Source organism: Lingula anatina, chromosome 2 (genome assembly GCF_051362555.1).
Source record: "Lingula anatina isolate TDL-2025a chromosome 2, LinAna3.0, whole genome shotgun sequence".
Classification (NCBI taxonomy): Eukaryota; Metazoa; Brachiopoda; class Lingulata; order Lingulida; family Lingulidae; genus Lingula; species Lingula anatina.
The window spans coordinates 46,097,185-46,124,729 of NC_141768.1; the positions used below are offsets into that span (position 1 = coordinate 46,097,185).

Here is a 27,545-nt window from a genome sequence, read left to right on the forward strand (position 1 = left end):
CAATGTTTTTTATTTATTTATTTTTATTTTCAAGCAAATATAATTACAGCATATTCATTGAAACAAAATGTTTTTTTCTTCTCAATACTGCAATAAATTTATATATTTAAGCAATTTAAATTGATTGATAGCCTAATGCTTGTGATGTTCGCAACTCATGTAATACTTTGTAATAGATCTTGCAGTGTTTTCAGTGATACAGCTATGTCCACTCTCCTGAAAGTGACAACAGTTATATCAAGAATATTACACAAATCTTCCCACACACAGGTTTCCCAAGTGTATTGAAGCAGACCTTGCTTGTTAAATATCATTTACAAACACATATTATTCTTTTTTCAAAGCCATTATCACTGCCTCACTGAGTCATTAACATGAATATGAATTTGTCCCTATTGTTTTTAAATATTAATATATTTAAAACATGAATTTTCACTCTGTATCTTTTGGGAGAGCTCCTATCTGTATAAAGCCTCTACTTGGCAACTATAATTAAGAAGTGCTCTTCATTGGCAACTTGGGCATATCATTTGTCGGTTGGTGTTGGATAACCTTTCAACAATTAGTCTTGACATCTCAAGTGGTATTTGATCAGGTTACATTTGTTGTAGTTGGTGAGTTCTTGAAAAAAAATTTTGACCAGAAAAAAATTCATTAAACTAATGTTTTCCAACTGTCACCTCTAAACTACCAATACCCCTTTACTTTGAAATGAATTATCATTTGAAAAAAGCCTATATACACATACGTTTATAAATTAACATACATAAAAATAATAAATGTCTCAAAAGAATTGACTGATTTGAGCACTGGAACTTGCCAACAATGGAACTTGCCAACAACCGGAAGATGTATAAATATATTTGAAAATATTTAAATGTATTAAAAAAACAAATTACATGTTAAAATATCAAAAATACACATAAAATATTTCCTTCTCCAAACTGACCTGAGTCTGCTTCCTTAAAACATATAACTTATCCACTAGTTGAAGTCTTTAAAAATCCCTTTAATACATTGAAAAAAGCTTGCACAAAATGCTGTAATACTTTTATAATATCCAATAAGAGAAAAAAATAAAGTGACTGGCCTTGACTGTAAAAAAGGATAACTTAAGGGAACGTTACCTTCTTGGTGCGTTTGTAATGAAAAAATTCCTACTTAATATATTCCTTTAGTCTAAAAATTTTAATGCTACAATAAATTAAGATGTTGGCCTCACTAAAAACAGTTTCTATCCATCATTTGACCTTATAATAACAATAAAAAGAGTGAGTGTTATGACTGACAGAAATTGCACAATTCATTGGTAAATAATACTTCTATCAAGCATCATCAGCACAGGTACTACTAATTTCATTTGATTCAACAAATGTTGTGATTTTTAAATTCACAAAGAATTGATCTTTAAATAATTTATCCTTATTTCTTCAACATTCTGAATATATAAGTGATTAATATGTTCTTCTTTGTTTCAAAATGTCTCTTAAATATTTTCAAATAAAAAGCTACAATTTGTTTAACTTCGCCAATTTTTGACTTTCTGCATAAATTCCTTTTGCCATTAAACAAAATAAAAAAAGTTTTGCTAAAATGCTCAACTTCAAAACATTCTTCTTTTTAACTTTCTTTTAAACTTTTTTTGTAATCTCTTCTTGACATCTCTTTGGAATACCATCAGCAGGTCGCCCTTCCCAAGCATGGTTGCGTCCTCTGTCAAGAGGGCAGTGTTGTTGGTCATCACAAAAATTCTTGATCCCGATTTCAGAATTGCCCCACTAGCACACTCGTTATCCAGCACTATGTTAGCCTTGGACTTGCAACATGTGCCATTACGAAAAATTGCAGCATGCTTATAGTGATAGTCACTGGATGTGTTGTTTGGCACACGTCTGCTGTCTCTAATTCTGGTTAAAGAAAACATGGTTGAGTTCTGCTGTGTGACTCTTAGAGCAACCTTGGCATCCAGCACTGTAAAATAAGTAATATTTTTTTGTTATTGTTGTGCATAAAGGTCACCACAATTACGAGAAATATTGAGTTTAGAGCAAAAGTTCTTAAGCTGCTGTCATTGGACATTATGGGGAAAGTTTCAGATGACAGCCACCAAAATCCATTTTATGTTGTATTTCATCTTCAAAAATGGTATCTAACAGGTACTGGTATTTAAAATGGTAATTATTATTAATGAGTGCTTTCCATATGGGGTCTTATTTGCATATGATTTCTTCAATCAATCACTTCTTTAATAAGTCAACAGGGCAAATGGTCTTAATTTTCTCAAATAAGTCAATTAATCATAATTGTGGTTTGACTCTCACAGGCCAGTGTTCCCAATCAACTGAATGCCATTAAATCTTGAAGGTACTACATATATGAAGCCAGAGTAAATCCCCATTTATTTATTTTAATATTTAGTACCAGTTTTTTGCACAGCACAGATAAAATTCACAAGCCAAAAAGTTGTCATGAGTGAAAGAAAATGATTTAAAACTGCACCTTCTTCAAACTTCTGGTGTTTTCAGGAAATAATGTAAAGGACCTCAATCTGTGGTATTTCTTTCTGTTATTTTTTAGCTATATGGTGGCATTTAGCAAGGTTTCACAGCAATTATTTGACATGAACACTCTCTTAAAATGCATATTAACATAAAAAATACTGATCAATTTAGTCCATCAGTTAATATAAGAAACTACAGACTGGAAACATTCTCATATACACTCATGTGGGCAAAAAAAAATCTTACCAATGGAATATGTCATAGCCAGTCTGTCAAAGTCTGCACTGTCTCTATGGTAATTCTTACAGAAGTGGAGTTGACTTTGTGTGCTTTCAGATCCACTAACAGTCACACACACAGGGCAGGAAGGGGGCCTGGGTGATCTTAGCTCACTTTTTTGGCCATTGCATCTGGAATAAGAAAATAGAAACTGCTAGTGCAATTATCCTAGGCAAAATGAACTACTGGTAGTAGGCAATCAAGTAAAGATTAAATGGACTTTGATTGCTCATTGTGGCTAAATTGAAATCAATTTTTAATGTATTGATAACTGTTAACAATTTTTTGCCTAGTGTCAGACATGGTCAGGGAACTGTTAGTATGACAACAGCTCTTTGCGGAGTCCATCTTTTCCAAACAAAGTATTGGAACAACTACAGAAATGGTAATGCACTATTTGTATTGTATCGTCATTAATATATCATATTGTACAAGGTCATGACAATCTATGTACCAGTACAGAAATAAATTGAATTGAATTGAACTTAAAAAGTTTTTGATGAATCAATATGTCAGTAAATGTGAACAAAATTAATTTTTTAAGGTAAGGTGAAATAAGTTTTGTGACTGATCAGATTTATAAATGAAAACAGATCTTTGAGGAACAGAAACACAGTCAAAATTTATTTCAACAAATAAGTTCCTGCAACTGTTTGTCCCACTTCTTCTAAAACTGCTCTAGCTACAATATTTTTTATTTCTAAAAAATCTAATCTCTACAATTATGCACAAACATACCCTTTCATACTTAATATTAAATCATGTTTATCACAAGTGCTTTATTTCACCTTTTTTTTCACTTATAACTGAATGATATCATTTAAACTTACTTATGTGTATGTTTTTGGCCCTTATGTATCTTAAAAGCACAGCAAAGATCGTTTTCAGGGTCGATGGCCCTTGTTCCACAACAACCCAGTCCAGCAGTGTAAAGAACCCCCCGACAACATGTAGCATTGTCAGGGTGGAAGCAATCCTTGCCACAGGGGAGGTATGATTTAGGCACAATTTTTCCATTGCAGCATTTATGTGTCTCAAAGTTATATGTGTCATAAACACCTGCAAAAAGAGTTTCATTTAACATAATTATAGAAAAAGAAATAGAAATAGAAAAAAAATTCTAATTCAGTTAAGTCCTCAATAGCCCCTAATAAGTTGTAAATAGCAATTAAAAATACAGGTGAAACTACTGGGTGTAAATAAACACTTATATTTCCTACATCTGGAGCCCTCCTCCCACCCCACCCCACCCCTACACCACACCATTCCACCCCCCACACCACCCCACCCCACCCCTACACCACCCCATTCCTCCCCCCACACCACCCCACACCACCCCTACACCACCCCCACACCACCCCACACCACCCCACACCACCCCACACCACACCATTCCACCCCCTACACCACCCCCACACCACCCCACACCACCCCTACACCACCCCCACACCACCCCACACCACCCCACACCACCCCACACCACACCATTCCACCCCCACACCACCCCACACCATCCCTACACCACCCCCACACCACCCCACACCACCCCACACCACCCCTACACCACCCCATTCCACCCCCACCCCACCCCTACACCACCCCATTCAACCCCCCACACACCACCTCACCCCACCCCTACACCACCCCATTCCACCCCCCACACCACCCCATTCCACCCCCCACACCACCCCACCCCCACCCACACCCCCTTATCTCATACTTACCATCGCAACATTTATAGCTAGCATTAGGTTTTGGCAAGACTTTAATTCCACAGCAGAGTTGTTTGACTGGATCAAAACACTCCCCGTAGTAGTAGTCGCCCCTTAGTTGCTGTGTTTTACAGTGGTCCTGGTGGTATTTCAGATAACACTCCACAGGGGATTTCAGGTGTCTTGATGCTGCTCCTAAAATTTGAAATAAAATCACTCATTAAAATACTAGTAAACTAGCCCAGCAGATAGTGTTTAAGATCAAATGTGAAAAAAAAGTAACTTAAAAGGAAAAAAAGGAATGTTTAAAACAGTTTGTTTGTTTGTCTTTGAAAGACAAGATCCAACTAAGAATTATATTTTTAACTACTGCAGGTCCGTAGCCAGCAATTTCAGAGGGGGGTTCGTTTTCTGAAAAAGTGGACCTTTTACCATAAAATCCTCAAGTACATGGATCAAATTTTACCCAGAGTGGACCTTTTCCCAGCAAAAAGGGTGGTTCTTTCGAACCCCCGGAACTCCCCCTGGCTACGGGCCTGTATATACTGCCACCATATAGTACATGTACTGTGCATGTCTGCATAACAGCAGCAGTTACCACACACACGAGAAATAAATCATGATAATAATTTGTATCAATTAAAATGAAACCTAGCAAATGCGAAGAACTTTTAAGGCAACTTAATTAAGTTAATCGTAACAGTTACAGTTGAGTTACAATATCATTACAGTTGCGCTCAAAAAGAACACTCCACATTGTTATCTGTTTGTTACCTTTTGTTATCAAAAGTGACTCTCTTGTTAACGTTACTTCTGAACTCAACTGTAAATCTCAGCTGAGTGTTGTCATTGTTTACAGTGTAACAGGATCTAGTATACTACCCAGTACATGGATCTGGACTTTTCTTGGAAGAACTACGTCAGCATAATTCATGAAAATAAGATAACTTGATATGTGTACACCTGCTGGGGTTGACAACAGATAACACATGGTAAGTCAACTATTTTCAAAGAATTTTTAATCGTATTAAATACATACTTCATTCGATTCTTACCTAGCAAAATATCTGTAAGGGCAATCAGTAGATGATACAAAAAAATCCTTGAATAAAGTACTGAGAACATGATAAAGCTCTCAGTAACTCTTACACTGGTACCTGTGACACTACTGTGTATATATATATAAGACATACCCTTCTTTAGTGGGACCTAGCTATATATATACTATAAGCTATAAGTATATGTACGTGAGTCAGTGGGAGTGTTTTGGGGAAAATTTTCTCACCAGGCAGTAGGTGAGAGTGTGAAAAAAATTTTGTTTTACCCCGCTACTTCCAATATTTGAAGACTTCTTGTTTCAAAACAGCATTTGAAGTGTATGGTTATTCCCATTAGGATTAGTAGTTGATACACTGTAGGTTTATTTCTTTGTCATCAGTTAACTTCACTCTCTGTCTCAGTTTAACATTTTAAAAGGTCTGAAAATACTACATGTACTACATGTTAATTGGTCAAAGATTTTTCTTCGTATAACCACTTTGGTTTTTAGAGCTCCCACCTGTCATTATCTTCTTTTATTGTTAAGTATACAGCATGTATATATAAATGTGTGTGTGTGTGTGTGTGTGTGTGTGTGTGTACAATGGGTGTGGGTTTTTGGGGGAAATATGTTTCACAGTGGATGAGTGTGTGAAAAAGTTTCTGTTTTTGATAACATCTTCCAATATTTAGGACTTCCTGTTTCAAGACTGCATTTAGTGTGAATTTAACTCTCTACTCCCATTGTTTAAAAAAAATCCCCAGTGATCATAAAAAGATGACCAAAAGCATATAACCATAACAGTATACTAGCATTAAACTTAATGGTCAGTAACCAAGCTGTTGATAGATATCAAGCTCTGTATGTGTCATTAGTGAACTCCACTTTCTGTGCTAATTATATATTCAACAATAAATAAAAAAGGTACAAAAAGCATTTTCTGTAGTTTATATATATATATATATATTACAAAAAATTATATATATATATATATATATATATATATATTACAAAAAGTTTGTGCTTTTTGGTCGGGAACTGGCATGGGCGTCTGCAGGGGGGGCGTGAATGGGGTCACTTGACCCCCCCTGGAATTTTGGCAGCACATTAATTGCGGGTACCCAGCCAATCATTATCTCCCCTTTCAATGACTTTGACCCCCCCTAGATAATTTTCTTCAGACGCCCATGGGAACTGGGTATATACATGTATACAATTTTCAAAAATTGCATGCAGGCACCCTTAGGCCTGCATCTTTATAACATAAATATGTTATTTATTGTCCACTTTTATTAAATGCAAACCCCTCATGATATGAATTTACTTTAGTTTAAATCCAATAGTCAATTTATCTGTTATAAAATCAATTAACAAAAATCAAGATGGAAAATCAATTAATGTACATCGTATTATGTTACAATAATGCTTGCTGCATATTAGATGAAATAACGTAATCATAATTAAACTTAATTTGTGGGGTTGCAATTATAAGAAACTCTAAAAAATTTAATATATCAGGCCGAATCTGTGGTCCTGGAGAATTAATATACGTTACATTGTAATTTTTTATAGCTCGCCTTTAAAGACACACCAAACAATTGTTTGATTATGATAAGCTTCAGAATCAGGGCATATGTTGGCTAAAGATCAAATAGTTAATTTGAAAACTATTAATCAATACGTTAAGCAGGCAAAGTGAAACCTATTTCGTAACTTGATAGGTTACACATATAGTATAGACAATGTAGAGAGTAGCATGATCATATATCACCTGACATATCCTTAAAGTCCAATTGAGTTTAATACGGCAGACATGAAAAAATTGGACAGAGCATATAAGCACAGCGGTAAGGTAACTTGTCACACCGACTACAAGTTAACATGTATATAAACACTTGTCACAATGGTATTTATACTGAAGTGGTACTTGTAGGTCGCACTAAAATATAAAAATACCACAGTTGAAAGGGTCAGCTGTGAAGAACTGCAAGCAAATTAACTGGTAGCAGCAAACAGGTTGGTTATAGCTTATGTCATATATAGGCCAAGGAGGATAATGGTATTAATATCAAACACGTAGGTTAATTACAGCAGATTGTGAATACAGATTCAGGTAGGTGCTGCTCAGAAATCTGTCATCCATTAGAAATTGTATACTGATAGGCATTTTGTTTTACTAAAGTATATGTTTTGTGCTGCCATAAATATATTTTAAACATGTCAACATCACACCTTACATACATGTATAATTGGTTGGTCTCCTGACACATTATGCGTCCCTAGATACTGTACATACTAGTATGTACTGGAGTAGTGAATTTTTAGGCATATGAGATTTCTGATGTGGGGCACAAAATGTTGATGATTATAAAACCCATAGGAGTATATATGTCTTTTAAGAAAAGTGCATTTAGATATTTACGATAGATTTAATACTTGTTTAATCAAGAACCCACCTGCAGCATTTTTTATTTGTGAAAAACTTGGGCCTTACACTCCGTTTTTTTTTTTTTTTTTTTTTTTAAATCAAGACCTCTGTCTTTGATATAGGGTTTGAACATGCAGTTTTGAAGTCAACCAGGCAACATGATAAGCTGGTATGAGATAAGACTCACAGGGAGCAGGCACCAGTACTTACCCGTAGCCCTGTGACAGAGACTTGTTACATGTATCAATACCACAGCACAGACTAAGCCAAAGCATGTCCACTTCATTTTTATTCTTTCTTTAGTCCAGGTATTCCTCTTCTAATTTTTATTCCTGATTGGTTTTAAACGGCTTCCAGTTGTAACTCCTCAAATGCTTCTTTTTTACTTGATCGATTTTAACAGCTTTCAGGCTTAAATTCAGAATAAGTTGAATTTGAGAAAATAAATCAAATTATGTATGACTAGCAGGTTTAAATATCCTTTCCTGACTTTCTGAGATCTTAACATCAATAAAAAGTTTGAGCATCAATGAAGTGCCTTTATAGAAAAAATTGGGAATTTGGCTATTATACTTCATTTAAATTTGGCAAATTTGTAATGAGATAAATTAAGACAAGGTAAAACCTGGTTCTCAGCACCTGACATCCTGTTGGTTACACCCCTGAGTTTAAATGCTCAAGGTTGAGTTAAATTTAATTGTCATAATAAGTAAATATGTAAAATGTGATTTTAAAGATGTTATCTTTACCTGGAAGTGGTCAATTTTTTAAATTAGAAACATAAAAAAAGATATAATACATGTACCCAGCACTGCATGACAATTATAGGTGCAGGGGATTTCTATCAAATTTTCACAGCAGCTTAATAAGCTACAATTTTCCAGCAAGGCCATAGAAAATCCCATTGCTTTTATGTCAAAAATCAATTACTGATAAACATACCTCGATACATCATGCAAGAGTTCTTATATCTAGATGAAGGAAACAATTATAAAATCTAAAGGGTATTGATAATTAAATAAAAATACAATTGGAATTTCAGAGAAACAATATGTTTACTTATGATGGAAGACAAATAAGAAGGCAAATATTAAAAAAAATAACATTGTTGTGAAATACAGGAAATAGGTAATTCTAATTAGTCATAGGGGAATTCCCCTTATGAATTCCCATACTCGAAATTACTGTTTCATATGATCTTTTGATAAGGGTTAATTGCTTTCCAATAAAATATATCAGTGGCAGATTTGGGGGGGGGGGGGGGGGGGGGGGCAGGTGATCCCCCCCCCCTCCACCATTTCTGAATAAAATCACACCAATGGTCCCCTCTTAAAATTAGAATCTTGACTAGCTGAATCATAGTTCTTTTAAGAACTACGTTTAAAAACTTACCAAATAGTACTGTTCGCTCTTTTAAGTACCAAAATTTTTCAGGGGCCTTCAGCGAGTTCAAACCTCACAACAAGGGGGGTGGGTTGAGGGTTGGCTTCTAATCCTCGTCATGTCATTCCTAAAATCCTGACCCCCCTTCCATTAATCCTGAATCTGCCCCTGTATATTATGGTTAAAGCAGAGAAAGTAATGTGGCATGTCAGAATTATGCAAATATTTCAAGAAATGTGTTTATCACTGACAAGAAGCAAATATTCACTTTTTTGTTGAATCCAATTAAAACACAAGAAGATGAGGGATATCACTGCAGCCCTAAAACTTCCCTCTGGGGGGGGGGGGGGGGAGGGAGTTAACAGGGAAGGGGAAGTGTTAACAGGCTATGATGTTTCATGTTTTACATTCAACTACAAATCCACCCCCAATACCCATTTGATTTTTATAGATTTCCTCATTCATTCTGTTGTTATTCAAACACAAAATATGTGCATGTTGAGAACGATGGTTTTAAACCGCAAAAGCCCATTGCTCATTATTAATCTTATAATTCGGCGTTTACAACAAAAATGAGTGGATTTTAAAAAGCCTTTATTTAGCACATTAGCTGTGATACGTATAAACAAATCAGATGAAATTATTTTAAGATAATTTATAAATATCTACAAACTTTGCATTCATCACTGGCTTTTTATTTATTTCTTTTTTCAGCATAAATACACTATATATATTTTGAATTCCACCAGCAGATCAAGAACCTGAGGATCCACCACCCCACTTTGGAAATTTTTTTTAAATTTTGCGGAGTTTGGGGGATTTTTTGAATTGGGAATTTTTTGAAGTAAATAAATTTTGAGCATATTGCCAGAGTGATCAGCTTATCAACTTTTTGGGCTGATGAGTTTCTGAGTGCATGAGGGGAAGTGGGCGGAGACAGGTGCACCATTTGATTTTAAATTATACCCATGACAAGTGGCAGTAAGCACCAATAATGAAAATAAATAGCAATACACTGTACACTGAGCATTAAAAAAATACACAACCAAGAACCTATTACATCTTAGCACAAAACAATGAAACATTCACATTGGAATAGATTGGTAATAAATGTGGTAATAAATATGCATACCATAACTACAGTGTATGTACACTTAACAATTAATTTACTTCATGAACTTTAAACAAGGTGACAGCAGGAGTTCATTGCACCTCCAGCCAGGTAAGAAAATATGTGAAAACATATCCTTTATATCCAAGACCTGTACATCTCGATTTAGTTCATCAATTTTTAATACAGTTTGTTTATATGGCACATGTTGTTTTTATGGCACATGATCTCAATTTTTTAAAACTGATTTGCCAGTATTTAACTGTTTATAATCCATTTCTGAACAGAGACAAATAGTATACAAAGAGGAAATGCAACAATATATACATTAAATGACTATGCAATCTTGTACATCCATAAAATAAATAAAAATAGTACCTTCTGATGGCAGTGATGCATGCATTTGTGATATGTTCACGTACCAGCATGATATTTTAATAACTAAACAAAATTCCAATTGTAATAAAAACAAATAAAACTATGATCTACATGTACAGTACGGCTTCTTGAATTTTTTACGATAAATTATTGATAAAATTCTAATGATTCTAATGATTTTTCAGTAGACGGTTGCAGAGCTACTGAAACTATAACTTTTATATATATATATATATATATATATATTATTTTATAAGAATCTGAGCTACAGTAGTTTTATATTAACTATTTATTCTAAACTTGGACCATTTCACTATAAGGTAAGGCTTCCTGAGTACATCACTCTCTTTAAACAAGAAGACCAATCTCCCTGACCTTGTTTTTCCTGGTTTTTTTAGTAATATTTCTTTGCAAGAACCTGGCAGTCGAAATGCATGTCTTTTTTTTCTTTTGCTCCTCCACTTTTTCCTTCCCCTTATTATTGTTTTTCCTTTGACAAAACAACTGTTCTCAGTACAGTTAACTCTGCCTTTCACCACTGGAAAAGAAAAAGAATTGATGCAGTTTTAAAAAAAACTTGACTACAGGAGCAGATACGTTACATCTAGAATGAAAGGGGTAAATCTTCCTACCCCACCCCCCACCCCTTTGTACATGTAAGTATATATGCCCTGCTGATATCTCATTAAAGAATCCCCCTCTGATATTTTAATATATGTACTGCCAATACCACTGACCCGAAGGTTATCTGTATATCAGATGCTTATTTCATGCAGATTGATCTACCATGGAAAATAGTTGGAAATGCATTCTAATTAAAGGGATAACAACTCTTCGTATGAGAACTACATTTCACAATAAATACATTGTAAAAAACACACAGAACTATTATATATTTTCTGTTTTACCAGTTATAGGATTTGTTCTGAAATGTGCTTGCCTTCAGACCACGTGACCTCCATAGCTGGCTATACTCTATAATAATCTCTAAGAGATTATTACAAAAAAGCAAACTTTTTAGAAAAAAAAACAAGGACTAACTTTGAATGTAGAAATGGATTCATTAACTACTGGTAAGTATGGGAAAAATTGCCGTTTACCCCAGGAAAATTCAGTTTTTGGCCGAAATGAACAGTTGTTATCCTTTAAGCACATTCTTAAACATAAGGAACAATTATTTTTACCCCTCAATATAGGTCATCCAATCCTTTTTAGACCCTCATTCCACTAAAAATTTCCAAAGCAAGGTTAAAAACATTTGGTAACATATCATTTTGCATAACTGCACTGGTAGAGTGGAACAAGCTGCCAATTTTCCTAAGACAGATAAAACACAGGAATCTTTTAAAAAGAAATTGCAAACACACATTTTCAAAATGTTTTATTCGTGATATTTGTTAATTTTTATCTTAATTTACATTATACAGGCAAAACCATAGATTTTTCATTTTTAAATTACTGGTTATAGAAGTCAAACTTCACATGCATAAGCGGAGGTTTTCCAAATAAGCCATTCATTTTCACCGACTTCATTTCCAGGTATCACAAGACTCCCACTCCCTTCAAATTGTGTCAAGATGGCTGACTACTAAAGATTTTTTTTTTTTGTGATATTGATTAAGGCCATTTATCTGTTGTTTTGTGCTTTAAAAGTTTTAATCAAAAAAAATTATCCTCAGCTAAGTTCAATAAAATGCGTTTCATGCACTCAAAATGCTTTTTAAATCCTACTTTGTCTAGCTCTAATCAATATATAATTTACCTTGACATCCAGACGATATCAAAATGGAATTAAATTTATTTTCAATATAGGGTGGGCAGGGCTCGGGACGTGGAGTCGTGGTTGTTGTAGTGGTGGTCATCGGCAGCCTTATAAAAGATTAAAATTAAGTTTACAATGTATTACTACTTGCATTTACATGAATGATCACAGTGGTAAAGAAATTATTCGATCTTTGCTCTTCTAAGAAGGGCTGTGCAGTCAATGGAATTTTGTGTGCTTGCTTTTAATTGCATATTTTTTTAGTAATAAGAAAAAAAGGAAATGTCTATTCCTGTTTGTATATATATGAAAACATCAGCCAGTTATAAGCTAGAGTAATTGCAAATTGTCAGATAAAAATGTTTTTGATTTCCACTTCAAAGTTTAGCAAATGGACCCTTAAATAATTTGATAATAGTATAAACATGTTAAAGTGTTTATCTGAAAACATTATTTTGCTTAATTTTATTGCAATTTCACAAATTACTATTGACAAAAAATATCACTGGTAAGGAAATGTAAAACAAAAATCAATAAAATATATACATTTTTGGCATTTGTTGAAGTCTGATACCAAATTGGCATGTTAGTTCTGGATCAGAAGAGTTGTACAGTCTAGTACCACAGCATTTCATGGCGTCGCTCTTTTTCGCATATTTCACTCCGCGACAACACAGCTCCCTCCTGGTGTCAAACATGTGCCGGCCACACCTCTGTCGGTAATTAGGTTGCCCCTGTTGTAGTTGTCGTGGTGGTCTCTTCACAAGAGAGCCAAACTGACACAGGAGCTGTGGATTCGAAGAGTTGAAGGTTTTAGTACCGCAGCACTTGATGGCAGAGCTTGGTTTGGGGTGGATCATTCCACGGCAACATAGCTGCCCTCTGGTGTCAATAGTTCTGCCACGTCCACACTGTTGTCTATGAGAGGCCTTAGCTACAAGTCCTTGTTTTTCACAAAGCTGTAAGAATAATGATAATAATATAATTGTATAAGACAGTATTCTATGCCAGTTTTTAATTTAATAATATTTAATTAATTTCAAAAGTAGATTTCCACACATATTACATTATATTCCTTAATAAAAAACCTTACAACTGTAATATTTTTATTGTCAAAATTCCCAGATAACAGAGATATTCAGAGGCAATAGAGAGGTTTAGAAAACTTAATTACGCATGCAATTATGATTATGAATAGAGGAAGAGAACCCATTTTTTTCTATTGTATTATGTATGTATTATGTACTTTTGGGCACCATCTGTACTTGCTACAATATTCCCTGATAAAACATGTAGGTCCCAGTATGCAACTTACAGGTTTTAATGTGTATTCTTTAATTTTATTTGTTACCTGTAACTTTTGAAATCCATATAATACCCATACAATCACTCAGCAAATCACTAGCTTCCTTGTAATGATTAAAGAAATAGTAATTCATCATTTTCCAGAATAGAAAGGATGCCCAAAGTGCTACACTAGCTAGTACTAGTACATGTAGATGTCCCCATTTTAACCATGGTGTCGTAGTAGAATTCCAGTCAAACTTCAACTTACAGGTAAGTCTTGTTTACTTTACAGTTTTATTGGATGAAACATCAGCCAATGGAAAGATACATTTCAATGTACATGTCCAGGGGCGGATTGAGGTCGTCTTCTGGGTCTTCTGGAAGACGGTCAGATTTTCACGTTTACACTGACGGGTATCTAATTTTTTTTCTGTCGGAAGACGGTCAAAAATAGAAGATGGATCAACAAAGATAATTTGGAAGACTATCTGAAAATAGCTCTGGATTTGCCCCTGATGTCAATGCCCCCATTCAAATAGGGGGCTAACTAGTCCAAGGGCCAAATATGACAACACACTACAAAGCTTGATGTCTGATCTGCTAATTTAACTGACACTGAACAGATACATGTATCCTGTGAGGAAGTATTCAAGTGGGTTGGCTGTATTTGACCCTCGGACTGCTTAGTCCCCCATTGGACTGTATATACATGTACACTTTTAAGTGCTAAACCCCTCAAACGGGTACGGTAACATCACAGCCCTACACCTCCATGTTGTTTACTTATACCTATCTGATGTGTACATATATACAGGTTTATACCCCTGTAAATATTCATACACTTACATAATACTTAGAATTATATGTCTGGTATCTTGTATGTACTTGGCAGCAGCTGTCATCTTCTTTCTTCATTTTCTTCATTACCTCTGAAATTTTAATTTTTAACAAAATGTAAAATGTATCTAGTATTGGTGAGTTACTTGTAAAAAACAACTTAATTATCCAATGCTCCATATGAAATAACTGTATTGTCATTTTACAAAATGAATTCAGTTAGTGTGTATATATACAGTGCTTTTTCATCCATAATTTCAAATTTACAGATAAGCACATACCCCCACCACAGCAGATACTCTCTGTGCTGTTGAACAATGCAGTGTTACAACATTTGGCAGTGTTATCAGAAGTACTGACATTGTACAGTACACTCCGCCGAGCCTCGTGCTCCCCACAGCACAGGTGTTCACCGTCCTCATAATAGCCTCGGTCTGAGCAGCACTTGGTTTTATACTTTGAATGCTTTTTGAATGGGCGCCCATTGCAGCATACCTTTTCATCTGTGTCTATGGATTCTGAAGGGAAATGTTTATTTTATTACAGGTTCATGATACTCCATCAGTGTATTTCTTGTAAAGGACAATGAATTTTTCCCAAGTCATGCTCGGAATAGTTGATGTTTGAGGAATTTGGTAAGAGGGAACAGAGAAGTTTATTTTCTAACAACTTAACAGATCAAATAAGTGGATATATCTTTACAATTCAACTTAAAAAGTTTCTAATTTTAATATATAAATCAATATTGTAAATAAATTAATATAAGAAATTTTATTTAAATCCATGACATGTCTAAAGTCAATCTGATTTAAAACATTATTTCCAACATTCTCGCATTTCAAAACATATATTTTACCAATATTTGAGGAATGGTTTTCATCTTTTTCATTTCAATTGATTTTATTAATTAATTTTGTATTTATGAATTAACTTTTATTACTGTTGTTGTTATTAATGTTTTTACTTTTATTTGTTTTTGTTTTTTTACTTTACCATTATTTTTTTTTTTCAATTGTGTTAGAGGTTCTGATTCCAGGTGTCACAATCATGTTGAATGTGACTTTCACAAAAAAAAAAAAAAACAATCAATGGACCTTTAGAAAAAAAAGCAAGACAAATTCTGTTTCAGTTATTTTTAAATTACAATAATTAAGTAAATGGATTTTCGAAACAACATGGTAGATTGATTGACTTCTAATGAGGAGTTTACCTGTTCCACAGCACTGGCTGGTAGCTGTGCGGTTATGAACTCTCAACTCACAGCAAATCTCTTCATTTACACTTTGGGGTACCCCTCCGCAGCAAATGTGATTTATCACATACCCGTCTCCAGTTTCCCAGTGTTCTGATTTGCCATGAAAAACCTTTTCTGAATTTGAAAATAGGAGAATATAAAAGCCAATGTCAAGTGGCCAATAATTATGCATAAAAATAGGACTGACAAATAAATGGACCAAAGAAGAAAGACTATTATTTATATATAAGAAAGTCTATTTGTCTTCAAATTGTCTGTATAATCATTGCATTTTCCTTAAGAATCATATAGACTTTTTCAAAAAGTCAAAATTGAGAAATACATTCTAAGGACTCACTGTTACAGCAAGTTGCTTTCCTAGGGTCATATGCTTCATTTCCACAGCATTTATGTACACTATTATTAGAACATATCTTCATGGGTTGGTAAGTTGCAAAATCACAGTAATATTCAGTTCTGTTGATGTAACCATTGCCGCAGCATATGAAGTTTTCCTTTGGCATATTGTAAACTTTGGCATATCTGGGCTGGTGTTGAGGGGAACAGCAGACTTGCCCCTCCATCTTGAGTTCTGTTCCACAACACATGGCCCCCTTTGTGACTAATAAAAAATATGTGTAGAATCCTTACCAAAAATAAATTACACAGTATACATATGGAAATGATAAAGTTCAACCTTTACATGGTACAACTAATATTAGTTTGAAGAGGTGCTAACTATAAATACTACACAAATATCAACCATTAAAACTCTGCAGTCTGGTATTATTTCTAGCACTTTATATATGGGTATAATGCAAAACCTATTAAAAGTAATCCGTCTGTTAAAAATTCAAATATATTGATCTAGTATAGTTTCTACACTTCTTTAATGAATATGCACCAAGTTTTAACAGTTTTTATTTCAAAAATTACTTGTAAAAACCCTACTAATTTTTAAAATATGTAAACCAAAAAATAAAGTGTCTCAGACAATCAATAAAAAGAGAAAAGACAAAACACATACATTTTTGGATTTTCCCTTGACAGCAAACTTGTGTGGAAGTGTTGAATACCACATCTGCACAACAATCTAAGGAATCACTGCTGTACACTGTGCCATTGCAGCAAAACTGTCTCTCATGACTGTACACCCTTGCTGTCATATTCCACACATCTGCAATCAAAATAATTATTTTATTCATTAATCTGATAAACAGTAGTCTAATTTTTCAAGTGTGTGTGTATGTGTGTGTGTTAGCCTGAATTTTAGAAAAAAAAAATTTATTTTGTTTTTTAAAATTGTAATCTTTATGATCAGGTTGGAACAACAGCTAACACAGAATAGGTGACGTGATTCTCAGCAAGAAACTTTATCTTTGGGTAACACAAATAAGTTCAACCAGAGAAAATGAGAACAGATAATTGACGTATCAGTAATGATAAGACCATCAGTCTGCTAAAAATATTTTTTTTAAATTATCTTTTATATTTGTATCTCTGAATTTATGGACAGATGGTCAATTGAAAATAGAAATTCAGTGCAGCTGATTGATTTAATTTATACTTTTCAGGCTTATACTATTGGTTCCAGAAGCAAAAATACATATTTTGATCACAACAAAATTGAAAATCATTTGTTTCATTTTAAAAGAAACTCACTGATTTGGTGAGAATGTGCTATTTATGAACATTAAATGAGATATATGCTTTAGTTATTGGGCTCTATACTAGTACAATATGGTGTAGCAAGGTGGAGGGACAAGTGGCACCAGCCCCTACCGTACTGGTAGCTTCTGAGAATTATCTTAATCACCTTCACCTCCCCTCCCCCCCATCTTAAACAGTTACTATAATGAGTGGAAGAAAACAAAACCAAGCAATTTTTACATCCCTGGCCCCAGCATATTGTTGTATATTAAAATCTACCCTGTATTGTCTTTAATGTTTTATAAATGCAGGACAAAGCTAGATCATTATTTTTAGCCTTGTTCCCTCCTCCCCAAGCAAAATCTAGGATCTGCCAGTGTTATAAATATTATTGTTTCTATCGTGTCATATACTCACTGACACAGCACCCGCTGCCAGCTGTCTTTGCAAATACCCGACCTCCACAGCAGTCACTCTCATCCTCATTATAGCAAAAACCCTCCCCTGCCATCCCTCTGGAACAAAGTTTTTCCCCTCCTTTGCAATCTGAAAGTAAAAAGTGGGGAATTGGCCCTTTTAGAATTGCATTATGCATAATATGATTCATGTCAACTTCACATGGCTTTCTACGTGTAAATTGTACCAGTAGGCAATTAATTTTTTATTGCAAAGATCTGTCCATAACATAGGTAATAAAAGACGGGTGAAGTAACCCCCAATTAATTATTTACAGTATTTAATGTATTGATTTTTTTCTTGCATTTTCCAACCAAAATAAATAAAGTCTTAAATTAATACTTGGGATAAGTCATTGTAAAATAGCTAATGATTCATGAATGAAATTTTGTGAATTAAGGGATTCCCCCCGCCTCAATAAGTACTTGCATACTCAAGCCTAAATTAACAAGTACTGTAGAATAAAGAAATTAATGAAACCCTCAGGTAATGATTGATAACGTCGTTTCAAAAATGAAATCAGCAGATCACATTACGTCCCATTACAAGCCCAAGCCTAATTCAAGCTTCCATAAATTTAGAGATCGAAGTTCAAGACAGTGTACTGGTAATTCATTTGTCGTGTCCACAACCGCAAATTAAACCGAGATTAATAGTCCCCACTTACCTTCAGAAGTTTCAGCTTTAACGTCGAAACAAAAAACTAAAAGCAGAAAACCTAAACATATCAAACTATAAGCTGTATAAGGTGCCATATTTGTATTGTAATGCGTATAAGAACTCTTCGGTACTCTTGTCAGCCTACTCAGTAGGCTTGTTGTTCACTGCTGTTTAGTCTGGTCAGTCGAGAACCAAGTCTATTAAAAAATGTTAATATTGGAGCCTGTTTTTGTTTTTGAAGCAAGAAAGTTTTAGAGAAGGCGGTCTGGTTTCGATACGTCATAAAATATTTCAACTGCATAGTCAATAAACTGATGCATGGTTACTGTACACGATTGTTAAATTTCTATTGCTGCTATTTTTAGATTGGATTCCCCATGACGTCATCACAAAATGGCCGCCTCCACTGGTAAGATTTTGGTTAAACTTTGTTCATGTGATATATTGATAAATAAAGTAGACCGTCGTTTTAATGTACCAATAGATGGTGCAAACGTCTTTTGCAATCACACAATCAGGTTTTGGGGGCAGTAAGATATTAAAACGTTAGGTCAATACCTGTGAACTTCTCTAAGGTCAGTTCGATACTGATAATTTCGACTAATTTCAGACAAAGTATTGTCCATCGATCTAGTTCAAATGTTTTGTGGCCCGAAATATTTCTTTGGTCACTTGGGGTCCATAGATCCAAAGTTTCAATAGTAGATACTAACATGAAATGTAAAAATAAGATTGAAAATGAAAAAAAATGCCCAGGAAACTCATCCTAATGGCATAAAGATCCAAGCCTATAAAAAAAGAGATGAGTTTACAGTTACCTGTAAAACTAAGAGATGATATCTTTATATATCATTCGCAAATGAGTTATTATATACCTCCAGTATAAGGTTGTTTATACTTTCAAATGCAGAATATACAGTAAAATACACAAAATCCATGAATTCCTCCTCATTAAGGTGATGTTATTGGGTTACTTATTACTGGAATATACTTAAATGCTGATCAAAATTTTTAAGTTCAGAAAACTTTCTAATATTTTTATAGCATAGAAAGAAAACAATTGTTGAATTTATATTTTGTAATTTGATTATGAATCTCCTGAGAACCTGCCATAAGTGTCATTAAGAATATATATATATATATATATATATTCTTAATGACACCTGAGAACCTGCCATAAGTGTCATTAAGAATATATATATATATATATATATATATATATATATATATATATATATATATATATTTTCTTAATGACACCTGAGAACCTGCCATAAGTGTCATTAAGAATATATATATATATATATATATATATATATATATATATATATTCTTAATGACACTTATGGCAGGTTCTCAGGAGATTCATAATCAAATTACAAAATATAAATTCAACAATTATATATATATAGCTTCAGAGAACCTGTTGTCTATATCATGGCATGATAGTGCATGGATCCCCATCCTCAACCCAGCTAATGTGATGGACTACTTCTCAGAGAGGTGAGGGATGATTGCCAGCTAGAATTCATTGTTCTGATAAATTGGTTGAAGTCGCACACGCACGCTCACACCCCCCCCCCACACACACACACACACTTTCTAGTGTCTATTTCTGGACCTGTCTGTCAGTAGATGATTATTATGACTATGGGTGCATTCACACACGCACACAAACACGTGCTCATGCACACACACAAACACACACACACACACACACTTTTTTTGTGTCTATTTCTGACCCGTCTCTCTGTAGATGATTATTATCACTATGGTTGCATTCAGAACGAACCTGTCCCAGCTACTGTACACCAACCCCAGGGGTACTCTCACTTAATGCATCCAGATTTATAGACTGACACACTTCCTCTTGTTTCCAACATACTCAGATAATCTCCAGCTTTCCTATATTCTACTCAACAGCAGGAGAAGGGGTGTTAGTCTATGAAACATTTTCATTCCCTTATGGTTAAGATAAATATTATGGATTGAACTGAAATTAAGAAATTCATAAAGCAAGCATGTGATAATAATAATAATAATAATAATAATAATAATAATAATAATAATAATAATTATTATTATTATTATTATATGTGTGATTACTTAATTTTGAGGAATTTTATTCTGACCACTCACACTTGATTTTGTTTTAACTTACTAAGTATTAGCATTATTGAGGACTGAATATTATTTGGGACTGTGTTAACTATCTCACTGTGTGGGTATTTCAACATTTCAGGTCAAATCCTTTCTATGACAGGACATCAAATAATGAGATTATTAAAATGCAAAGATTAAACCCGGAACAATTAAAGTAAGTAACACTGTGATCAAATATTTTATTTAAAGTTTTGAAGTCTGGAGTAGATTACTAATACTGAAATCAAATTTCCTCTCACACAAAAAGTGGCCTCACACTAAATATGAAACTAATTTTTTTCATGTTCTTAAATGTTTCTAACAATTATTTGTTGATTTTTTGTGTGTTTCAGCCTTGTTAGCACAATATAAAACATTTCTGTATTAGTCAGGTCCCACTTTGGAAACACTGGGGAATCCCCTTCTACACCATTATTAGTGAAGTTGAATTACGAAATCATATCTTTGGGTATTGACTGTGTGTCATAGCAATGGAATTTTTTAGGAGCGGCTGTGTTTTTTGTACATCAGAATAATTTAGGAGTGGTTGTTTCAGCTTGTGTGGCATGGTGGGGGAAAGATTAAGAGAGTGCACATATCTCCTTGGAGTAAACTAATCACTCTGAAAAATTTCCCAACAAAATTAATCGCTTTTGAAATGAAGACATCTTGATAAACTGTTTTCTAAAGTTGCTAATAATAAACTTTATTATCCATCTTTTGACTTATAGAAGTTATTTGTGAGAGTATCATTCGCTGAATTTTCAAAAAAAAAAAAAACAAAACTGTTATCATTTTTGGATTGATTTGACCTTATTTAAGGTGCACCCACACACGACTGCTTTGGGTCGGATGTTGGTTCAACTTGTGTCCTATGAATAAATAAAAGTCTCAAAATTACTTTACCAGAGTTTTTTTTTTAACAAAATACGTTAAAATTATAACATTCCTTTATCTGCATATCGCTATTTTATTTACTGATTTTAAGACTTGAGTCCTTTCGAGTAGACCTGAATAATAATGAGGATGTTATTGATTTGTGTGTTTATTTTTTACAGCAACATGACTGGGTTGGAGTACATTCTCCTCCATGTTCAGGAACCTATATTATACGTGATAAGAAAACAACATAGACACTCCTCAACGCAAGGTAATGTAATAACTTTCAGTGTTGTTAAAAATAAATTATTCCCTGGTATGTGCAATGCAAATTACAGCATAGAGCATAGATAACCAAATTATTATAGAATATCCAAGTACCATGTGCTGTGTTTATGAATCGAGTGTACAGGTACTCCCTGAATTTAATGGATTTTGCACACATAAATGCACATGCTTTCATGGACGCGTGCATACACACACACACACACACACACACACACACACACACACACACATTGTTTGTGAATTGATTTGAAGTCTTTGAGGATTAGAGAAATGTCTGCTCAATTAGTGGAATGTTGAAATGATTTCTTGCTTTTGATTTTTTTCAGTTACTCCCCTTGCTGACTTTTACATCATAGCTGGTATGTACATTTATAAAAGATAATTCTCTGCCCCCCCCCCCCCCTCCACACACACACACACACACACACACACACACACACACAAAAGAAAGTTTTCCAGTAAAGTGCCCAAAATTGTTTACTTTTTCTGATCAGCTGGAATGTGACCGCTGAATTTCAACACAAATATGTTTAGAAGTTTGTTAGAAAAACTTGGCAGTTACTTGTAAGGAATGGTCTTGTCTGATACCAGCTGTCCATGCAGTGTTTACTGTCCAGGAGTGAGTTTAATAAACTTTTAGACTTGACTTTTGTATCACCTTTGACCCAAGATAAATTGGTGGTGATAAATGAAATATTGTACAATTTTTATTAATTACAGAAAAAATGGCAGATGTTTTAGACAAACAGTTACATTATTTTAAGTGGATTACTATGGATTTACCTTGAAGTGGACTAAACTCTTTAGCTTTATCTTCAAAGCCAATATTTGGTCCTGTCTTTTTGTGTGACCATCATCTGGCAAAAATGCCATGTACACCATAAAAAAGGTTAATGTTTACAGCAGGATATTCCTCTGCTTCAGAGAACTTATTTCCTTTTGCAAATATCAGTTTTAAAATAATCTAAGTCATAATCCTTTTACTTTTGATTGTTTTCACCATGTTTATTTCAGTCAATATGGGGATAGTCTTGTATCAAAATCATAATGTTTTAACAATTATACAGATACTGTATTTTTTTATATCATAAAATCTTAAAATGAAAACTTTCCTATTGGGTGGTAGCAACAAAATTAAAAATGAGGCTAATCTATAGTTCTATTCTATGCATTAAAAGCACCACAAATGCCATATATATATATATATATATAATTTTTGTGACTATAAAATTATGTATCTGAAAGTTTAATAATTTTTCCCCATTGAAAAGTTCAAGTAATCACCCTATATTTGTGTTCTAGGTGTTGTTTACCAGGCTCCAGATCTAGGATCAGTGATCAATGCCAGGCTATTGAATACACTGAGTAACTTAGAATCTGCATTTGATGAAGGTATGTTGTTTCTAATGGAGAGAGAGAGAGAGAGAGAGAGAAAATAATTAATTTTACAGAGATAAGTTTGTTTACCTAGGAGGGAGTAATAGATAGTCAGCCAGTCAGTTACTTTACTAGAATTCTACACGACCTGAAAATTAATGGCATGTTGTTCTTATATTTTGTATTTCTTTTCTTCTGCAGCAAAGTCATATTCTAGATACCATCCTTCCAAGGGTTATTCATGGGAATTCAAAAACCAGGAGGAAATAGGTGGGTGTTAATGACATGCATTATGTTTAGACAGCTTTTATAGACTATATATATATATATATATATATATATATATATATATATATATAGCTTCAGTAAAATGATTTATTAAATTTATCAAGTGCTATGCTGTAAACAAGAACATCACAAATCTTATGTTTCCTCTCTGGGATGTCGCTACAGTGAGAGTATAAGAGAAAATTACAACCTTTGTAGATTTTTTTTTACTAAAGAATTTTGTTAATTGTAGTACAAGTTGATACAAAAAAACTTGGCAAGTGTGCATCAAGCTCTTCGATGATTATGCTTGCAGTGTACAGATGTAACCCTATATATCTGAGTACTCACGGGGCTCATTCCCAGTGAAACTCGTTTTACGTAGATCGAACCAACTCTGTTTGGACACTCGCTGAATGCAATCAGGTTAACAAGATAACATGCCTCCACTTGTTTCCATCATACATGTCAAATCACTAGCCTTTCTGTATTCTACTCAACACCAGGAGGAAGAATGTTAATCTGATTGCATTCAGCAAGAGTCCACTTGGAGTTGGATCGCTTTGAGTAGAATGATAGTTTCATTGGAAACTAACCCATTGTGTCAGTCTCTTTATCAGCAAAAATCACTGTGACTACATTGATAACTTTCACCCCATTTCCATAGATTTTTAGATCGATCTATCCCTGTGGGGAGTCTCACTAGATTACTGTCAGCTTGGCCGGCTTAAGCGTCTGTCCCGCCTACTAAAAGCTGTAAGGGGGTAATTAACTATGGTGTCCGCTCGACTGACTGCAATTTAGCGTGAACCCCCAGGGAGTTAGGTCGATCTAAATCTCTGGGAAAGCACCCTAAGTTAACAGCCATTATGATGATGCAGAGATTTCAAAATTATTAGCAATGTATCCCTTGTTCATCTAGACAAAGCTAAAGCCAAAGAGAAGAAAAAGAAAGAAGAACCAAGTTCACTGTTCCAGAGACAGAGAGTAGATATACTGCTCACAGAATGGGCCAAAAAGCACCCCCCAAAGTACACAGCAGCCCCACAGGCAGATAAACAGCAGGGTAGGTAGCACCATCTATAATTTAGTTTTTAAATCGAACTCTAATTAAAATTAAAATTTTGCCATGATATACAATCACTTCTAAAACTTGATATCCAGTGTGATTTACAGAACACTCCTTCAGTTTGATACTTTTGACCCAGAATCATATTAAAAAATTTACCATGAAATTGTATGTCATGGTAAAATTTTAATCATAATTAAAATGTTAACATGACTTACAACCACTCCTAAAATTTGATATCCAATGTGATTTCCAGAGCGCTCCTTTAATTTGATTCTTTTGACACACAATCATAATTAAACAGGCCCGTAGCCAGGGGAGGTTCGGGGGGTTCGAAAGAACCGCCCCTTTTGTCAGGAAAAGGTCCGTTTTGGGTAAAATTTGATCTAGGTACACATAATTGCATTGTAAAAGGTCCACTTTTTCAGAAAAAGAACCCCCCTTTTGAATTTGCTGGCTACGGGCCTGTTAAAATTTTACTATGACATACAATTTCCCCTTAAATTTTGATATCCAGTGACTTATCTCCACTCCTCATGTGTAATCCCCTATGACACAATTCATACCCAAAAATATGGGTTCATAAACTTGGTGAAGGAAATTCCCAGGGTTTCCTAAAAGGGAACTGACTTGCATTATTCAGAAATGTGCTTCTGTCTTTGACATTTTAACTACAGTTACACATGCACAAAATTAACAAGTAGATCTAACTGTTACAAATACTCTAGGAACATATTTTGGATATGGTATACTTAGGAGGTTGAGGGAAAATTGTTTGAATTTCCTTGAAAATTTTAATTTTACCATATTTTACCTTGACATACAACCACTCCTAAAATTTGATATCCAATATGATTTCCAGACCGCTCCTTTTTGACACACAATCATCATTAAAGTTTTACCATGACATACAATTTCCCCTTAAATTTTGATATCCAGTGACTTATCTCCACTCCTTATGTGTAATCCCCTATGACACAATTCATACCCAAAAATATGGTTTCATAAACTTGGTGAAGGGAATTCCGAGTGTTCCCAAAAGGGGAACTGACTGGCATTATTCAGATATGAGCTTCTGTCTCTGACATTTTAACGAGATGTACAAAATTAAACCGTTACAAATAACTGTTACAAATACTCTAGGAACATATTTTGGATATGGTATACGTACTTAGGAGGTTGAGGGAAAATTGTTTAAATTTTACTACATGTAAAGTTTGAATGCTCATTGTCTACCTTTAGGTGCTAATAGTAACACAGGTAAATTGATAATACACTCAGACTTGATTCAGGTATTTTGGCCTTTTAGATTTTAGATAAAAAGTACGTTACCAGAAGTCTTGTGTAGCATTTCACGGCACAGGTTCTAATATTAAAAATTTTATTTTACCACCAAAACGGCGGTTATCGCAATTATTCTGGAATCTGTGCTTCCCTTCAGACTACATGACCTCCTGTAGATATGATAACAAAAAACCAAATTTTATTTTTAAAAACCAGAGACTTACTTTGAATGTCGGAATGGATTCATTATTCATAGGTTATTAAGTTTGGGAAAAATTGTTGTTTACCCCAGGAAAATCCATTTTTTGGTCACTATGAACAGTTATTATCCCTTTAGTACCAGCAGTTAAATTTGCAATATCAGACAACATGTGCACTTAAAATGTATGAAAAATATTTCCCCTGTAAGGAAGTGCTCTAGCGTAATTCATTTCTGAGTTTATTTCTTAAATCATTTTTAACTTTGTTTCTCCAGATGAAAACAAGGAGCAAATCAAACTTGAAATGAAGACAGAAAAATCTGAGACGGCCTCTCAGTCCTCACATACCAGTAGCAGAGGTCCAGCAGAGAAAAAACCAAGACTAAGATGACATAAAGTTTGTAAATATGTAAAGAAAACAATCAAGGTGAACTGTATACTGCTAAGTTATGAGTGATGCAAGTCCAACAGAGGTAATCAAGACTAAGGTGATATGAAAACTCCAACGATATTAAACAGAGTCCATGTATATTTCTGCTAACATACAAGTCACAGGACTCCAACGGTGAAGAAATCAAGACCTAGATGGCATAGCAAATCTCCAGTTAGAGATCAGGATGTGTTGTTTTTATTTCATAGAAGAAATTACAACTTGAATTACATGTAATCTCTGTGAACATGTGAATTTATGTCACTAAATTGTTGAGAGAATGGCTGTGGATATGCACTGGTGGTTTTCGTGTGGTCAGTAGTGCATACATGTTCCAGTGATACTATACTTAGGCCATAAATAAAGTGGCTACCCTTATATGGAAATTGTAGCCATTGAAACCCTACAGATGTAACTGATTATCATAAAACATTGGTCGCATAGTTTAGTACTGTTATCAACAATATGGAATACTGTTTTGATTGCCTTGTCATTTTATTCATTTAATCTAAGTTGAATAAATAAAAGGGGCCTTAACTGGCCAAGAATCAGTCAACATACCAATATATATTGTGTTTGTCATTTATCCCTTTGATAAAGGTTCAGGGCCAATATATTTATTTTTATATTTATTATTAATATTTATATTTATTACAACCACCTTCATAAGATGAATAAAAAAACAGATAATGACACATAAAATTATACAGAGTATAAAAGAAAATTAAATTAAAAGCAACAGCAGTCCCATATGGATATATTCCTCTGATTATCTGTTCTGATATTTGGGTCTTTTGACTGAAAGTCTCAATGTGTCTGCCTGAGGGTGTCCATGAGCCGTGGCTGTTGCTCAAACATAAAATCAGATGGGAGATGAGCCTTTAGATCAGAC

General features: G+C 34.1%; 3 protein-coding genes across 10 annotated transcripts; 1 reads left to right on the forward strand and 2 right to left on the reverse strand.

Moving 5' to 3' along the window:
• Positions 1 to 2: 2 nt before the first annotated feature.
• Positions 3 to 9,212, reverse strand: LOC106161842 (uncharacterized). 3 transcript variants are annotated; one of them, XM_013538901.2, is made up of 5 exons: positions 8,170 to 9,212; positions 4,505 to 4,687; positions 3,611 to 3,839; positions 2,748 to 2,911; positions 3 to 1,971 (listed from the first exon to the last, which is right to left on the reverse strand). In XM_013538901.2, the coding sequence occupies exons 1-5, from the start codon at positions 8,243 to 8,245 to the stop codon at positions 1,604 to 1,606; spliced, it is 1,020 nt and encodes a 339-aa protein (XP_013394355.1). In that variant the 5' UTR covers positions 8,246 to 9,212; the 3' UTR covers positions 3 to 1,603. The 3 variants fall into 3 exon arrangements, with proteins under 3 accessions (XP_013394355.1, XP_013394356.1, XP_013394354.1); XM_013538902.3 differs by having other exon boundaries at positions 7,303 to 9,212; XM_013538900.2 differs by lacking the exon at positions 8,170 to 9,212 and adding an exon at positions 5,548 to 6,468.
• On the forward strand, positions 5,360 to 27,219 carry LOC106161844 (mediator of RNA polymerase II transcription subunit 6). 4 transcript variants are annotated; one of them, XM_013538903.3, is made up of 12 exons: positions 5,361 to 5,484; positions 14,043 to 14,150; positions 15,264 to 15,352; positions 19,083 to 19,126; positions 20,130 to 20,220; positions 20,960 to 21,034; positions 21,918 to 22,009; positions 22,353 to 22,385; positions 23,329 to 23,418; positions 23,605 to 23,673; positions 24,593 to 24,736; positions 26,499 to 27,219. In XM_013538903.3, exons 4-12 carry the CDS (start codon positions 19,111 to 19,113, stop codon positions 26,612 to 26,614), a joined length of 726 nt encoding a protein of 241 aa, XP_013394357.1. In that variant the 5' UTR covers positions 5,361 to 5,484; positions 14,043 to 14,150; positions 15,264 to 15,352; positions 19,083 to 19,110; the 3' UTR covers positions 26,615 to 27,219. The 4 variants fall into 4 exon arrangements, with proteins under 4 accessions (XP_013394362.1, XP_013394357.1, XP_013394363.1 ...); XM_013538908.3 differs by lacking the exon at positions 15,264 to 15,352 and having other exon boundaries at positions 5,360 to 5,484; XM_013538909.3 differs by lacking the exons at positions 14,043 to 14,150; positions 15,264 to 15,352 and having other exon boundaries at positions 5,466 to 5,484.
• On the reverse strand, positions 9,920 to 19,081 carry LOC106161841 (uncharacterized). 3 transcript variants are annotated; one of them, XM_013538898.2, is made up of 11 exons: positions 18,725 to 19,080; positions 18,019 to 18,147; positions 16,979 to 17,128; positions 16,310 to 16,573; positions 15,928 to 16,086; positions 14,999 to 15,235; positions 14,727 to 14,809; positions 13,140 to 13,552; positions 12,594 to 12,700; positions 12,016 to 12,148; positions 11,229 to 11,369 (listed from the first exon to the last, which is right to left on the reverse strand). In XM_013538898.2, the coding sequence occupies exons 1-10, from the start codon at positions 18,810 to 18,812 to the stop codon at positions 12,051 to 12,053; spliced, it is 1,728 nt and encodes a 575-aa protein (XP_013394352.2). In that variant the 5' UTR covers positions 18,813 to 19,080; the 3' UTR covers positions 11,229 to 11,369; positions 12,016 to 12,050. The 3 variants fall into 3 exon arrangements, with proteins under 3 accessions (XP_013394350.2, XP_013394353.2, XP_013394352.2); XM_013538896.2 differs by lacking the exon at positions 12,016 to 12,148 and having other exon boundaries at positions 9,920 to 11,369; positions 18,725 to 19,081; XM_013538899.2 differs by lacking the exons at positions 12,016 to 12,148; positions 12,594 to 12,700 and having other exon boundaries at positions 11,188 to 11,369.
• Positions 27,220 to 27,545: the final 326 nt, after the last annotated feature.

What these genes read in the sequence shown, in the direction of transcription:
- LOC106161842 (XM_013538900.2), bottom strand. Translation starts at nt 5,683, where the DNA reads ATGTCTTATATATATATACACAGTAGTGTCACAGGTACCAGTGTAAGA. An exon ending in CCTTACAGATATTTTGCTAG is followed by an intron (nt 4,688 to 5,547) that starts GTAAGAATCGAA and finishes TTCAAATTTTAG; the next exon opens with GAGCAGCATCAAGACACCTG. An exon ending in GGCTATGACATATTCCATTG is followed by an intron (nt 1,972 to 2,747) that starts GTAAGATTTTTT and finishes CTTATTTTACAG; the next exon opens with TGCTGGATGCCAAGGTTGCT.
- LOC106161841 (XM_013538896.2), bottom strand. Translation starts at nt 18,812, where the DNA reads ATGGCACCTTATACAGCTTATAGTTTGATATGTTTAGGTTTTCTGCTT. An exon ending in CAGCCAGTGCTGTGGAACAG is followed by an intron (nt 15,236 to 15,927) that starts GTAAACTCCTCA and finishes ATTTCCCTTCAG; the next exon opens with AATCCATAGACACAGATGAA. An exon ending in GAGTATCTGCTGTGGTGGGG is followed by an intron (nt 14,810 to 14,998) that starts GTATGTGCTTAT and finishes TTAAAATTTCAG; the next exon opens with AGGTAATGAAGAAAATGAAG.
- LOC106161844 (XM_013538908.3), top strand. An exon ending in TTAAACCCGGAACAATTAAA is followed by an intron (nt 21,035 to 21,917) that starts GTAAGTAACACT and finishes TATTTTTTACAG; the next exon opens with CAACATGACTGGGTTGGAGT. An exon ending in ACAGGCAGATAAACAGCAGG is followed by an intron (nt 24,737 to 26,498) that starts GTAGGTAGCACC and finishes TTGTTTCTCCAG; the next exon opens with ATGAAAACAAGGAGCAAATC.